The following is a 16,657-nucleotide window of genomic DNA, read 5'->3' on the forward strand; positions in this document are numbered from 1 at the left end:
TAAGAAGAACAGAATGTTCTGGATTATTTTAACATAGTTCCTTTTATCCACCTCATGTCTTAAGTATGAGGAGATTTTTTTTTCTCTGATATTCACTTGGGCTTCTGGATATAGAACCCCCAAAGTGTGGAGGCTCCTGCTGTTTTTAATTCTCAGACTTGTCCACACTGAGCCCCCAGTAATTTATCAATTGCAGTTCTGGTTTTTCCCCCACCCTGACACTTACTTGTTCCTGAGGAGGTTTTTATTCCAGGAAAGAGTGATTCTCTTAATTTTTCAGTCTCTCCAGTTTGGGGAGCAGCAGTTTGCCCTGTGACCTCTCTCTTCAGCAGATCTCAGAAACATTTTTAGTTGTTGTCAGATAGAATGGTGACCAATAAGCTCCTATTTGCAAGACACAAACTGCAGGTCTCTCTCCACTTTTGATTCCCAGGATGCCCCCTACTGGTCTATAGGGTAGTAAGTTGGAGCTTTGCTCTTACACTGCAGGGGGCTGACTCCTTCAGTGTCTCTGGGCTTAGTGTCTCTGGGGAGAAGACAGAGTTTTTTGTCTTTGCAGGCATGTCCTGATGTAGGATAAGCCATGCTGTGGACGGGGAGGTTAAGTGGCACTGAATCTTTCCAGGCTCTCTCTTGGTGGAAGAGTGCCCTGGGTTCCATTCCACAGGATTGCTGCAGAGTCAAGGAGGAGGAGAGTGAACCCAGCTTCTTTGCTGACATTCACTGGTGACAGGTTGGGGACTCAATGCTTTGTGGAGGGGGCAGGGAACTGCTTTCTTCTGGGTTCATAATGGAGCTGGAGGATAGTCCATTTTAGAGCTCCAAGACTCCTTTTCTGGGCCTCAGGCTAGGCATAGCAGGCAAAATAAACAAATAAGCAACAGTAACAAAAACCCCAGACTCCCAAACAAACAAGGAATTCACCATCAGGTTTTCTCTCAAGGTCGGATAGTTTGATAGTCTTTGGATAGTTATTTTAGCCCAACATTTAATTTTTTTTTCCACAAAAATTAGTGGAAAACATAAGGTGGAACTAATCTCCAGAATAATGTTTAAACTGAATGGAGCAAATAAATTGCAATTTACTGAAAGAAAAAGTTTAAGGTAGCATTATTAACAAGTCAGTGGGACCAGAGTATGCAGGCTAAAGATTGAATTTCTCTTCTCAAATAGTCGCTTTCCTTAGAGGCCTGACCTACCTGGAGGAGTAACTTAATAAACTTAGTAGCTCAGTACTCCTTGTCATCCTGGCTCCTCCTCCTCACCTCCTCTTCCTCGTGTGTTTTGGTCATTGTGATATTTTTTTCAGTAGAAAAAAGAATTTCACAAAATGTTTTGAAATATATGATCTTTGTGTACTTTTGTAGTATCTTGTTTTTAAAGGGCTCTGTATTCTGTGATAATCTGAAAATGAAATTTTTGGCTTCATGTAAGTGTTGGCAAAAGGTGATTCTGGTTGCTTAGAATTTTAATTTCTTGCTTCTAGAAGATTACCTCCAACATTTTCGGCAGACTCAGCTGATCAAAGAATGAAGATTACACATGCACAGTTCTTATTATCAACCCAAATGCTTAGTTTTCTTTTTTTCTTGTTAGAATGCAAAGAGAAGTGTCAACCTATTCAAATGTATGTTGTACTTTTATGTGTTTCTGCTGACATCTTCTTCACTGGATGTAACGGGGGAGTTCAAATGAGCCAGATAGGCAGTGAAAGTGGGAAAATAAAGAAAATGTGCCAGAATTATTGGCATTGAGCAGAAATTTTGTTCCTGAGTCTTGGAGTATTTACAACACATAAGGATGTTTCTCAGTCCTTAACTCTTTAACAACTCTTTTTATGTGAATTAAAAATTAACTCTTTATTGAATATAAAGAAATCAATTATTTCATTCATATTAGGTTTGACTTCTCTTTACTGGGAAACTTATAGAGAGCCAGCATTCTTTACCAGGTTTTCTCTAACTCCTCCTAGATTTGCTTAGTAAATTGATGTTTAATATTGCCTTATATGTTTATACTGATTATGTAACCAACCCTATTAAGTGCCCAAACATTAATATTTAATTTTCAGAGTTCTCTGTGGTGAATGCCAGATTCCATTTTAACTTCTTGAATTAAGCAAAAGGGCTTTAGTTCTTTGAAAGTTTCATGTTTGGGGGAAAAAAATGAAATGTTGTTTTTACATCTGGTAACAATACCTATGTTTTCCTAGTTTCCCCCCAAGTAAGAATTTTATGAGGGTATTACCTTACATAACACTAAATCAAGCAGATATTCCATTAAATTTACTTCATCAAAATAATATTTCATCATACTTTATGTTCTTTTCTGTTCTTATCATTAGAAAATTGAGCCTTAGAATACCTTTTGTAAATTTGAGATGACGCTATTCTTGCAGATCCCAATACAAGTGAGGGCCTTCTGTAACTCTTGAGTAATAAGATCTATTTTAACAGTTAATTAATCTTTGAAAGCCTAGCAAGCAGCTAGACACTTGGGAAGTTTTGGTGGTAGTTCAAGGAGTTCTTAAGAAAATTGTGTCTGAAATCTGTTCGTCTGGGACTTATGAGACAAAATTAGCAGGAATCAAAGTCATGCTTCTTGTTCACTGGTTTCCTTGCTGCAGGAAGGACTTTTCATTACAAAGATATCTACAGGAGAAAGTTGGGATCTCTGATTTCATTCTTTTATTTGTAGCTTAAGTTTCAGCTTGTTTAATAATTCTACTAATTATCTTGGCAACTTGGAGATATTTAAAATACTGCATGGAAAACCTAGGCCAGTGTTCATATACAGTTTGTCCATTTGAAGGCTGTTCTGACCAAAGCATCACTTTCTGTTTTCCAACTTAGCTATTTTGTTTACTATTTTAGAAGTGGTTCCTTCATGATTGAATACATTTCCATAACGTGAAAGATCCCTTGCAATTACAATTCCACACAGCATTAAGTGCCTACTGGATTTAAATAGCTGTAAAACTATAGAATATTTCCTGAGTACTGATGTGAATATTGAGGAAGATGTGGACTCCCTCTGATAGTTCCCTAGACTTCTTCAATGTCAAAGGAAATGAAAAAGCAGCCTCCTCTTCCTACCACAAAGTGATTCCTTATATCAAATGAGGGTGCTTGATTTAAACTAATTTTTCTAAAAATTAAAATTCTTAAAAGCATAATTGAAAACTGTAGGTAGTTTAGCCCAATGAAGCCTTGAAATACTGTAAATCCATTAAAATCTGTACAAAAATCACCATACTCCAGAAACCAAATGAAAGGTACTTACCAGACCTATTTTCATGACATGAATATACTGACTTGTGGTGAGACACTGACCTTTTAAGACATATTACATTCTTAGGTATTTAATTGCTATTTTATCACAGATGCTTCATAGACTCTACATGGAGGGAATCATGCATGGGACTTTTCTTTGCTCCCCTTAGAAGACATTTGGTTGGCTTCTGTCCCTCAGATATTGCTAAGACACATTTTGATGCTTTCCTTTTAAATGACTCAGTTGTTAAAGTTCATGCTGCATGCAGACTTTATTTATGGGTTGAGCACAGAAAATTGCCTCTCTTCCTGTATGGTATCTTTTTAACTGATAGAACAATACAGTATTTTATCTACTATAATAATGTGATTTATTTAGAAATGATGCAGATTTCTGAAAATAATGTTGTTTCACACAGATTTTTAAGAATTTATCTGAGTAACCAAAACTATAAGGAATTGTGTGGTGTATTAATTCTGGTTTTAAAATATTACCGCCACAAAAGAAAAAAAATCAACATTTCCCCCATCTACTTCTAAAAGCCCTAATGCTAAAGATGGAAACATGAAAAAATTAAAATTACAAGGTGAAAAAGTGACAAATAGAAATTTTGACATTCAGTTTAAAGTTATAGTCATACTGGTTAAGTGACAAAATATCTGAATGATTGATTTTTTTTCAATGATTTGAACAGATTTCTACCTTGACATTCTAGAAATTTAGGAACAAAGATTTATGATACTAATGAACACTTGAATAAATGTTTCTTTTAACAATTAAAATTCTAGTTAGCCAGGTAAAATAGTTATTATTTATTCTTTATTAAGAGCCTGCTAAGTCCAAAGTAGAAGATCTAGCCTACCAAGCCTATATCTTATCTGTTGTGGTAAAAATATTCACCAAAAACAAATATCTGGCAGTAAAATTTTTCTCTCTATTCTCAATAATTGCACTTTAAAGGTACATAATATTGTAACAAATAAGAAAGCTGCTGGGAGCATTTTGACAGCCCAAATAGTAGTAATGGGAGATTGTGGTTCTGCATAGTCTGCACAGTGTGCATTCAGCAGTAGGTAGATTTTTAGACAGCAGCAAAGAGAAAATGATCATCTTTACATCAGCAAGTAAGATAAAACAAATGTTACAGAAATCAGTTATTCAACATGTGCTGTCCTCAGCACTGTAGGACTTAAAAGCTTCACGGATGGAAATATTAACGATCTGGTACTTTGAACTGGATGCTTATAACTGGGAGGAGTAAGATTGATCTGTATGTTTTGGGGGGGGGCAGTGTGAAGTAGTACATAGTTTTATGCTAACCATTCTGGAAGTTCATTTAGTCTTCCAGGATTTCAGAGAAACCTCATTTTCAATTCAGCTTAATTAATTAACGATCTTCATGCAAAGTTTGGGACTTGAAAGTGGGGTGTCCCAGATTTTCCTTTTCCTCATCTCTCTGGCTGTGTCTTGCTAATCTACTTCAACAATTGTTTCTTTTTCATAAGGCCATTAGATGGTGGAGTTCCTTAAGACATTTAGTTTTTCTTTTCATTACTTTTTCCCTAAATGATCTCATGCAAGTCAATAGCTTCCCTTAACATCTATACATGAATGACATCTAAATGAGATCTGCACATTAAACCAGTCCTCTATCCCTATATCTAACTGTCTGTTGTCTTAAAAGTACCTCTTTAGTGGGAAATTTCCAAGATAATACATGATCTTTCCTCCTGAGCCTAGTCCTTACTAGCCTTTTCTGGTTAAGCAATTGGTACCACCATCCAGCCAGCTGCTCAAGCCACAAAATAAGAATGGCCCACATCCTATTTGTCATCACATTTTTTTTTCCAATGTACTTATAAAGAAAACTTCTTGACACTCACTACCATAACCTGCATCCACCACAGGAGCCTCTCAGGTGATTGTCTGGCATAAATTGTGACACCCACCATCAACAATCCTCTATTTTCTACACTGAAGTCAAAGTAAGTGTTTTTTTTTGTTTTTTTTTTTTTCCAAAACCCACTCTAAAGTCAAAGGAGCCAATCTGAAAAGTCGACATGTTGTATGATTTTAACTCTCTGACATGGTGAAAAATATGACTTTGGAGACAGTAAAAGGGTCATTGTTGCCAGGGTAAAGGTAAAGATGAATAGGCAAAGCACAGGGAGTTTTAAGAGCAGTGAATTTAATAGTGTATGATATGACAAGGGTGGACTATGCCTTACATATTTGTCAGAACCTATAGAACACACAAGAAAAGTGAACCATATAGAAACTATGGACCAGGGTAATAATGATGTGTCAATGTTTGTTCATTAGTTATAATGAATGTACCATCCTGGGCAGATTCTTGGGGGAGGCTCCATGTATGTAACAATGGAGGTAGTATGGGAATTCTCTTCTTTCTGTTCAGTTCACTATAAATCTAAAAATACTCTAAACAAATAAAATACATTTATAAAATTCATTCTGATCTTGCATCTTTTCCTCAACTCCTAGAAGTGCTTTATTGCCCGCTCCCAGTGTTGCTGAAGCAATGAATGGTTGGACTAAGTCCTTGGCATGGCTCCCATCCACCTCTGCAGCCCCATCTCCTCTTGTACCATTCTCATTCTGCCTTCCAGCCATGCGGATCTCCCTCAGGTCTGAAGGGGATAAGTGTAATTTTGGGTCTTGCCTCTTCCTCCCCCCTTGCCTAATCAATATCTGCTCGTTCTTCAGATCTGCTCATTGTCATTTCCTAATGGAAGACTTCTCTGAGGTCAACAGCCTGTGTGAAGTTCACTGATTTTGCTATATTTCACACATAAAACCTAAATTACTTCCCTAGAACCCTTACATACACACTCTTTCCCTCCACCTCTCTCTTTCTCTCTCTCTTTATATATACACATACATATATATATATATATATATACACAGATTATATATATATACACAGATTATACATATACACATTATATATATATAATGTGTATATATTTGGATTATACAGAGGGACTTTATTTTTATAAATAAACATCTACAAAGAATACAAGTAACAATAAATGTTTGCAAGGATGTGGGGGACAAAGGGACACTCATACATTGCTAGTGGGACTGCCAATCGGTGCAACCACTCTGGAAAGCAGTATGGCGATTTGACACAAAACTAGGAATAGAACCACCCTTTGACCTAGTTACACCACTCCTCAGTATATATCCAAAGGAGTTAAAATCGGCTTACTACAGTGACACAGCCACATCAGTTTATGGCAGCTCAATTCACCACTTTATATTTAAACCTTCATGAAAGATAAATATTCATGAGTGTGTATTAATATCTGTCTTCCCTACAAGACTTAAGTACCATGAAGTGATACTCTGTCTATTCTTTCTCTCTACTGAACCTAGTGCACTAGTTCTACAACACCAGGGACATTCAGTAAATATTTGTTGAAAGAATAAATAGAACAAAGAAGAAAGACTGCTCAAATGAACTGCTGGAATCAAGTTTGTTTGCTGTTCTCTCTAGCCATTAGACATTTGAAACCACTGCAATATAAATTAATCCCTCAGAAGAGGATTTTTTGAATATGCATTTTAAAAATCCCATGACAGCAGAAATTTTCTGACCTTAAGCATGGGTATTTCATGTGGTTATCTCTGGATTCCTAGGATTCTTGATAGTGACTCTGCTGAATAAGGCCTTGAGAGCTGAGGGTAGGCCACATGGCTTCTCATCGGTGATGATTATCTGGTGTGGGGACGTCTTTCATGTCCAGCCTCTTCTTTCAAATGCCGGAAAAATCCTTTCTTATTGAGTGGCCACTTGGGGAATGGAATGTTCTGGTCATTGTACACTGAATTCCTTGTTTGACCTGGATTCCTTTAAAAGTTTTCCTTTGGTAGCCACATCAACATCAAATCACCGCAAGGCCCCCTGTTTGAGGAGGCCCGTTGTACTTTGTTGACGTGTGGTTTCCAAGGCAAATTTTCTCTGACCTCATTAATAAAAAATTAAGGAGAAGAAACAATTCCCTTCCTTTCCAGGTAAGCTAAGCAATTTATTTTAATTACTGTCAGCCTTTAGTAACTACCATAGGGTTCCTAACTATTTACCTCAGTAATAATGATGTGACTTTGCAGTAGATTTTCAGGCAGTCAGCTATGGATTTTGGGGTTCTCTGACATTTACTTTTTTTTCCTATGTTAAAATCATGTGTACATATATATGCGCATATATATTCTAAGATTATCTTTTCTCATTGCAGTCTGTTCTTTCCCATGGTACTGTGGCAGACTGTGCTGTGGTTGGCAAGGAAGACCCTCTGAAAGGTCATGTCCCCTTTGCACTCTGTGTGTTGAAGAAAGGTGAGGCACCTTTATCCTTCCTGGTTGCTTGGGCTTGAATGATGAACTCAGGTTAATTCTGCGTTTACTATCTCAAACTCCTCCCTAGACATAAATGCAACAGAGGAACAAGTTCTAGAAGAAATTGTGAAACATGTTAGACAGAGCATTGGCCCTGTGGCTGCTTTTCGAAATGCAGTGTTTGTCAAACAGTTACCCAAAACCAGATCTGGAAAAATTCCGCGATCTATTCTATCCGCCCTCGTCAATGGCAAGCCTTATAAGGTAAATGACCAAGGATGTTTAAGTCTGAGCTCTGAAATGTTTTTTACCATTTCTTTGGCATCAGCAAAACTCTTTAAAAATGTTCTCCGGCATGAATTGTATCCATAGAAAACATACTAGACTGACTTTTAAAAATATATTAAAAGGGAAACCGCATATTTCCTCTCTGTAGGAATGAGGGTTTGAGCAAGAAAGGCAGATTAATTAAAATCGTATGCTTTGATTATAGGAATCCATGTGAAAATATTTTTCTATCAGTTATTGTGTTAGTTAATTCAAACATACTTGTAGAAACTGGATCATGTTGAATTTAAAGTACATTTTCCTTCATTCCAGCCATTAATGGTTATTAGTGAATGAGAAAGCAAAATATTTGAAATATTTGAGGGGGGTAAGAGATGCTTAAAACTTTTTAATTGGTTGGCCCTCTGATCCCATAGCTATTACTGTGTAATAGCTATAGGAATAATGGGTAAGGGCTCTGTCTCTGTCAAGCCATGTAACAAAGGACACTGTGGAAAATGTCTGGCATCAGAGGGAGCATATGGAGAGCAACTTGGGAGGAAAAAGTTCATTTTGTATTGAATGATTTTTAATGAATGCAATATTAATCCTTGCAGATGAGCAATAATCATTAAAGTCAATTAAAATGAAAAAAAACTTTCTAATTGATGTATGTCCTAATTATGTCTTCTATTTGAAGGGAAAATTATTTTAGGAAACTTTAGACTGATATAGTCTTTAAATTTGTATGCACATTATTTGTGCACAAGTACACATATTTTTATCAATAAGCCAATGCAGCAGTAAGGTATATTTTCATGAATAAATGTCAAAAAGAAAAAAAAAAACAAAACCTCCCTATGGAAATATACAGAAAGGCTCTGAAAAGGAACTCCAGAGAAAGTACCATCCTAGGACCAATAGTTTTGCTAATTAAACCATTTATTTTGTTACTCCGAAAGACTATACATACATTTTTAAATATCAAGTTCAAAGTTTCTCATTTGTATATTTTTAACAGAAGCGTTATAATTTAAGATGATATAGAAATACAACACTGCATGTAATTGTTTTCATTATAAAGATCATTAAAAGGGTTCAAGGAAGAGCATTTCTCTGACACTGAATTTCTTTCTAGGTAACTCCTACAATCGAAGACCCCAGCATTTTTGGGCACATAGAAGAAGTGCTAAAGCAGGCATCATGACATTTTTGTTTTCCAACTTTGAGTTAATAGTCTAGTTGGTATTATTTGAGCTGTTTTCCAGAAATGAATATTTAAATAGAAATTACTTGCCAGTTGAAATGTGAATTGTAAAGCTTGGACTAAAGTGGTCTAAGCAAGACGAGTGAAAGAATCTGTACCTTCTGTTTGATTTGACACAATTGATATCATTGTCAGTTGCCTGTAAAATGGCTCATCATGTGCTGTCTAGCACTTTTAGAAAAATCTATGTATTATATGATTTTTTAAAAATTGTACTCCCCTAAAACACATGAACTGAAAATGCCTCTCATATAGATAATTCCTGAAGTTAAAAATCCACAGCTTTGATCTACATTCAAATATTCAAGTCAAGGTCAGAAAATAATTAATTTTTTTCTTATAGAAATTTTGAATATGCCCTAATATTCTTCAGATACCCACATTGTCTTAAATGAAATAAGATGAACGGGGAATTTTAGGTAGTCATCCAGACGGACAAATTTTATCTAAGTAGGAGGACCTGTCTAGCCACATGAATCTGGAGGGAAGGCGGGTGGCCAGGGATATAGCCCTGCCTTCAGCTCATCTGTCACTTCAGCAAGAGAAGTCACAGGTCTGGCAGAGAACCTAGAGTCATTCCATCCCATCTTCTCAACATGGAGATGGGGCCTCCTGAGAAGTCCCACTCATGTCTCAGGTGCTTACTTGACTGTGTACTTTTTAATGACTCCAATTTCCTATGGAATCAAGGAAATGATATACAAATGGAGTAGAGTGGCAAAGAAAACTCTTAAAGAAGAATTCGAAAGGCTTTTTCGTTAAGTTAAAGATCAAGGGACTTTTCAAGGAGTTACTATAACACCAGTGATCTTTTCATGTGAGTTTGAGCCATTTATCTCAAGTTTCAGGAAAATAAGGCTTGGTGGAGACTGGAGAGCACCTGTTCCATCAAGGGAACAGCCTCTACCCAGTCCCAGCAGAATATGGCCCAGAATGGAAAAAGATCCCCTACTGTAAGAGCCTCTGATTTTTAAAAGAAATCAAAAACCCATTGTTTCATGTGAAAATTCTAATTCTAAAATAAATAATTCATTTGAAAATTATTACGCCCAAACACATCTCTCCTTCTAGACTTCTATAAAATTATTAATCCTTTTAAAAAGAATTTGAAAAGGAGTCTTTAGTAAGTTTACAGTAATGTACCAATCAACTCGAATAGATAAAAATAGATGATTAGCTATTTTGTTTACTTAGGGTTCTACATGCATCAGTTATCAAAGAATACATTTAATCACAAAACATGTTCCATGCCCAGTGAATCTTGGAAGTTGCTCAAAGTATTTTTCAATTTTCCAGTCCTTTGGAAACATTGTTATTAAGAGCAGATCTTTCTAGCATAATAGTCCAGGTAAATGAAATATACATGAGATATAATAGATGAGGGTTTATTGTTTGTGTTGTAAAGATTATTTACAACCTATATAAAAACATTCTGAAAATGCTAGCTCCTTTTGGACTGTATGTTACAAAATAAATGGCTTCTCCAAGGAAATTTCTATTTGCTTCAACTCCCTTCTTGATTGTTAGTCCTGAAAAGTATATTTGACTTTAATTACTTTAGTATCCAGGATTAAACTAACTATATAGACATTTAATAACTTGAAGCTGCTGAGTCTTTGAAATATATTTTCTATTGGATGCATTTTATCAATTATCACAACTGTAGTACTTATAAATAAACTATTTTTAATATCAGCATTAAAATGTATTTCCTTATTTTTTTCACATGAGTCAGTTAACTTGAAATAGCAAATTCTTTAACTGAAGGTGTATCATTGTTCATCAGCAAGTTACAAACTCTGGAAGGTCCAGGTCCAAGAATTGTGTAAAGTTTACTTTTTTTTTTTTGGTTTTCCTGGCAACTAAATGTGAAAGGACATTTCAGCAAGAAAACTTGGTTTATTTTCCAGTAAAATGGGTATGAAAAACAGTGCATACAACCAAAGGAAGTAGTTATTTCTCATTGAGAAAATTTATCCCATTTGCAGGGTCAGAGAAAGTGCCATTACATTCATGTGATTAAAAATTGGTCAATAAAGGTATATTCAAGTCATCAGACTTCTTATAATTTGGTAGGAAAATAAAGAAATTTTCTAGTTTAGTACTTGACCACAAAACTCTTTTACTACATAGAACCTAAAATATTTTGAATTAAATGTACTTTGAAAAACACTAACTTAATGTTACTAAAAAATGCAATCATACTTATATTTGGTAAAATAAATTCTGCATGATCTACTTTTGGTCTTTTCCTGACACTTTATACTATAAGAAATTGAAAAAATCAAAATAAATTTTTCAAAATCTATAGAAAAATGTTTTACAATTAATTATTTTTCTCATGAAAATATATTAAATGTAACCAAATGAGACCTGCCTTACCTTTTAAAAAGAAGTTTTGTTAATATCAAATTGTATTTGAAAGGTTCTGATTTGATCATTTGAAATGTTGGAATTCACAATGTTTGTTGTCACAAAAGAACACTGAATTTCCAAGGTCAATCCTTTAAATGGTTTTAGAATCTGGCAGAAAGTGTCTTATAAATTACAGCTTATTTTATACTTTTTTTTTTGAGAGAAGTAGCTGGATTTGGCATCAATATATGTTTTAAATACATGATTTAAAATCATGTCCATAAGCTTTGTTATAAATGACTAATATATCTTACCTGATCTCGAAAAAGAAGAAACTGACTAGTTGCTTCAATTTGGATACTAAGTGTCCCCCAAAGACTTGTGGTATCTTGGAAACTGGTGTGCACTTGGAAACTGGTATCTTGGTATCCCCCAGGATGGTATCTTGGAAACTGGTGTGCACCTTTGGGAGGAGGAGCTTTGTGTGAGGTCCTTAGGTCATGGGTGGGGAGCATGACCACAAAGAGGGCTGCAGGGACCCTACCCTTTCCCCCTCTCTCATTTGCTTCCTGATTTTGAGGTGAGCTGTTTGTTCTTCCACATGTACCAACAGGTGCCATCAGGCATACCCACCAGAGGCCCAAAGCAATGGCTCTGCCAAATCTTGGACTGGAGCCTCCAAAACTGTGAACTGAAATAATTTTTTTTTCCCTTTATAAATTCATTTTGCAGGTATTTCTTTGGAGTGAAAGCTATCACAATGGTGTATAAGAGTAAATGCAAATCTATATATAATATTTTAATATCATAGCATCTATATCACATTTCATTTTTATGAATCAAGTTCCCCATTTTTAGATGAGTTTAGATATTTTACTTTGTTTTTGCTCAACCAGCATTTTAAGAAAATTTAAAATCATGTCCATAAGCTAGTTTAGTACTCCCTCTAGTGGCGGACTTACTTTTGAAGTTAAATATTTGAGAGTAACCGAAAGAGTGATATCCATTATAATTCAAATAAATTGTCAAGTTTTGTGTTACTAGAAAATAAAGCTTAAACAGAGAACTGGAAGTATTTTTTTTTTTATTGACAATGGAGAGGGTTTCTGTTACCATTACCTTTTGACTGTATCTGTTAAACAAAAATAGACATCAAAACAAATGTAATGTACGTGCAAACAGCAAATTAAAGTACAAAAAGAAATTACTAATGACAGGTCTTGCGCTTAATAAGATCAAGCAGCAGAAAATCAGCAATTAGATAAATGGTATTATTAAATAGATTTTACTTTGATCTTCCATATAAACAAAGAATAAACAACAATAACACCACCAAATAAAGCCACAGGGAAGAGATTACTCCTCTATACTTTTTATACACTATATATGTAACCATTCTGCCTTTTGTTTATTTCCTCTGATAAAACTGACTTCAGGGAAGTCGCAACAAGGCCATGTTGGCTAAAAGCTTATAACATTAGTCATGAGTCTGGCAAATGCTCTGTTCCATTGACAAAAAGGAAGGGTATCTTTCTGTTTTTCCAGTGGAAATGAGCCTCAGTCTCTGCTGTGGTTGACATTCACTGTCCAGTGTGGACTGACGGTTCAAGGTATTTGAATGAACATGTGTTTATTAGGAAAGAAGTGTTTTATTTTTTTGTTTTGTTTTTTCTTGGTCCACAGGTAACAAGAGAAGATTTTTTAAATATAAATTTGTTTAAATAATTGCTTTTGACTCTTGTAAACAGTTTGGCTTTGTTTTGTATTGAAAAGGAGATCAAGCCATCACAGTGCTATTTCTAGAGATAAGGACATCCCTGATTGCCTTTAAAGGTCATTTTTGGCTCCAGTTCCAGGTTAAATCATTCTTTTTTACATGATCAGAGGCAGGTATTCAGCTTTAAGGATTAACAGACTTGAAGGAGAAACATGTTGAAGCATGAAACATGCTTCGAGGAAACATATTGATTTGACTGTTACAATTCAAAAACTGTAAAAATGGTGAAATGGTAAAATACAAACAGTACTTGGAATTGTCAAATGTTTGCACTCAAGACTCCATGAACCATATATTTTATTTTTTAAAAAATCATATTTATATCCATTTACATAAGACTTACACATTTAAAAAGAAATACACAGTAATACATAAATGCCTAGTATATTACAACATGAAAAACAAGTGGCTCCATTTCATAAAAGCATCTGTTGTACAGAATTTATGACGTGGATGATGCTTCTTATTCAAATGACTTAAGCATTTTATTACAATTGTAGTAAACTAATCAAATTTGATATCTGATAACCCCCAGAATCACATTTTATTTTTAATAAATCACTACTTGTCATTATTTCCTTCGAATTCGGTCTTCACAGAGGTTTCACTGCTCATCTTCTTAGATGGTAGTGCACTTTAGGTAGAGTAGACTGAAAACACGACATCTAAAATACGTAATGAACAGGGTTAGTTCACTGAAAGGTCCTGGCCTGGTGAATCCAGTTCCCTACTCTGATGCATATCAATGTATCCTGCCCACACCTGTCCTACCATGTAATGGAAAGAACATCATCTAAGACCTAAACAATAGTGGACATCAGTATCAAGTGATCTTGTCCACTTTTGTGCAAGGAATTAAAATAGTAGGATTTGCTCAACTTTGGGGGAAACTATAGAAGTAACATAAACAAAGGAAGTCACAGAAAATGTCAGCATGCCTTCTGAAATTTGTCAGCATGCTAATTATGCACTGGGTTCAGTTGACCTATTCAATGGAAGAGATTTATATTTTCTAGTTCATATATTTTAGAACTCTTAAAAAGATTATTTTGTTTAATTGTGATGAAAACATAACGATGATAGGTACAACATGAGTTCAAGGCTCTGTGACAGTGGTATGGCATCGAAGTTTCTTTCTAGCCATAATATGCTTAAGAAATGCTCACAATTATTCTTACTGAAACAAAAGAAACAATAAATAGTATGCTCTGAATTATAACAAAGATGCTGTTTCACTAAAATAAAATCGATTGTTCTGGATTTACTCATTGTAAATAAATACCATTATATCCCACTTAATGGAAGAAAGTAGGAAATATGAACCAGAATGCCATGCACAAAAAAAAAAAAAAAAAGAAAGAACACATTGCAAATAGTTAAAAAGTAATTCTACCCATCAGTCAAGAGCTGAGAAGCAAGCACTACTGAACATACTAAATAGTCATTTGTGAATTAATGAAATATTCAATTCCCGAGGAAATTATTACATGTAGAATCAATTATAAACAGTATTTTGGAAAGCCTTTTGTTCAGCCAAATTATTATATACTTTAGATCATGCCTAATTATATGCCAAATTGTATGCCATAATTAAGATTTTAATGGTATGGTTGTACTTTCTGAAATTAAACTTCTTATCTGGATGCTTTTGTTTTATTGGTTTCAAATAGTGATTCAAATAAGGCAGCATACCAGCTCCATGTTGGGCCCAAGAGCCCAGCTGATCGTGGAGCTTTTGGGTTAGAGCAGTGAATTAACACCACGAGGTGAGCTGCTAGTACCTAGTACTGCTTCCTGTACCGCCCCTGGGCACACATTTCATTCTAAATATTGCTTTCAAAAGTTTTCTTTTTCCAAAATATTAATTCATTGAAAATTCTAGAGTATTCTGATAAAGCTATGTTTTAGGTCAAAATAATTTGTGAACATTTGACACTAGGAAAAATATTGTTTTTCTTACAAAACTATTTTTCAATAAAGTACCATTTTATATGGATTTGGAAGTAGTTTTAACTGGTATTTATCTAAACACAAATATACTACATATTATGGTTATATAACAAGGTTTGTGGCTGTTTCTATCTTCCATTCTTATAAATTAATTTCATTTTAGTCCTATCTTATAGGCTCCAAGTATTTAATAAAATTCATACTTGTCTTCAACAAATATAAATCACACCACTGAAAAGCAACATATTGAGAGTTCAACGTTTTCAGTTTCTACTTTTGTTTTAACACTTCTAAGTCATTTTCCTCTCTCTGCCACTATGTGACTCTTAAGAACTTGCTTAAATTCCCATCTGCCTACTTTGACTGCCTTATTATAAAATAGTCACTTAAAATGTTTAAATTTTAAGTGCCAAAATCTTATTAATAAAATGCTATGGGAATCAGTTCAAAATCCTTCTGAAAAGTAGAAAACATTACAGTTAACCACCAGTCGAGTGTAATAACTAAATGATAGGCCTCCAACAGACAGACCTTTCAACTACAGCAGACAGGTGGTGACAGGAAATACCAAACTGAGAGTTAAAAAGATTTCTTTCCCCCCTCTATCAGTTCAAAGGGGTTATCTCACCTCTATACTGCTAGGCCATACCAAAAGGCACAGCGCCTATTTACTAGTCTATGTAGGTTCCATTTTTTTTTTTTTCTTTTGCTGGTTTGTCAGCCAAAGGGAAACTACTCACAGCAGGTCAGTGCTGCCTCCTTTGAGTGGCTTGTCAACATGAGTATGTGCGAACAGTGGAGTTGTCTAACCTCTGCAGTCTTGATGAAGCAACTGCAAATGGAGAAAAGGGCTTTAGAGGTTCTTGGATGATTGAGTACGAGATTTCAGATGAGAAAGATTTCTTTTCTCTGCCTAAAGGGATACTGAACATAGTAGCAGACCTTCTTTGTTTCAGATGTAAGCCACTCACGTTCCTCTCCTCTAGACCCAGTTGCTAATGGAAATGTATCCCAATGTAATTTATGGAACTTTCCAGTGGTCATGTATTCCTCCTTAGAAGAAATCTTAACAAGACAGCTCCCCAGGGTGCTTCTGTTTTTGTTGTGGAAGTGGATCACAGAATTCAACATGGTGAATTGTGTTTTTCTCCAAATATTGAGGAACTTCAACGCTAATTTTAATCATGCTAAATTCCTCATGAATTTTGCTATCATGTTCCACAATATAAGAAATGTGAAGATATTAATTAGATATAAGAAATGAGAAGACCATAGTTTATGCTAGAAACTAATTTTTAAGCTGTGACCTTGAAGAGAAATAATGATTCTCAGTGATTAACAAAGAGATAATATTTTTATAATATTTTTCTTTGATGTTTAACAAACAGAAATCATTTTGCGACTACAATTTC

The 16,657-nt window shown here is 34.9% G+C and overlaps 2 protein-coding genes across 29 annotated transcripts in view; one reads left to right on the forward strand and one right to left on the reverse strand.

The window, feature by feature from the left end:
- Acss3 (acyl-CoA synthetase short chain family member 3) overlaps window positions 1–10,659 on the forward strand; it is a 162,242-nt gene extending 151,583 nt beyond the window's left edge. Inside the window, exons 14-16 of the mRNA XM_076854912.2 lie at window positions 7,530–7,629; window positions 7,718–7,893; window positions 9,035–10,659. Coding sequence (XP_076711027.1) covers window positions 7,530–7,629; window positions 7,718–7,893; window positions 9,035–9,103 — 345 coding nt within the window. The 3' untranslated portion in view covers window positions 9,104–10,659. The remainder of the gene's footprint in view (window positions 1–7,529; window positions 7,630–7,717; window positions 7,894–9,034) is intronic.
- Window positions 10,660–13,931: 3,272 nt separating this feature from the next.
- Ppfia2 (PPFI scaffold protein A2) overlaps window positions 13,932–16,657 on the reverse strand; it is a 448,465-nt gene continuing 445,739 nt past the window's right edge. For 15 of the 28 annotated variants that reach the window (XM_076853158.1, XM_076853163.1, XM_076853159.1 and 12 more), the window contains one exon: window positions 16,019–16,077. In XM_076853158.1, the coding sequence (XP_076709273.1) occupies window positions 16,019–16,077 (59 nt within the window). Of the gene's footprint in view, window positions 13,961–16,018; window positions 16,078–16,657 lie in introns of those variants that run through there. The other 13 variants (XM_076853182.1, XM_076853164.1, XM_076853162.1 and 10 more) reach the window with 1 other exon arrangement.

The sequence above is a fragment of the Callospermophilus lateralis genome, chromosome 4 (genome assembly GCF_048772815.1).
Source record: "Callospermophilus lateralis isolate mCalLat2 chromosome 4, mCalLat2.hap1, whole genome shotgun sequence".
Taxonomy (NCBI): domain Eukaryota; kingdom Metazoa; phylum Chordata; class Mammalia; order Rodentia; family Sciuridae; genus Callospermophilus; species Callospermophilus lateralis.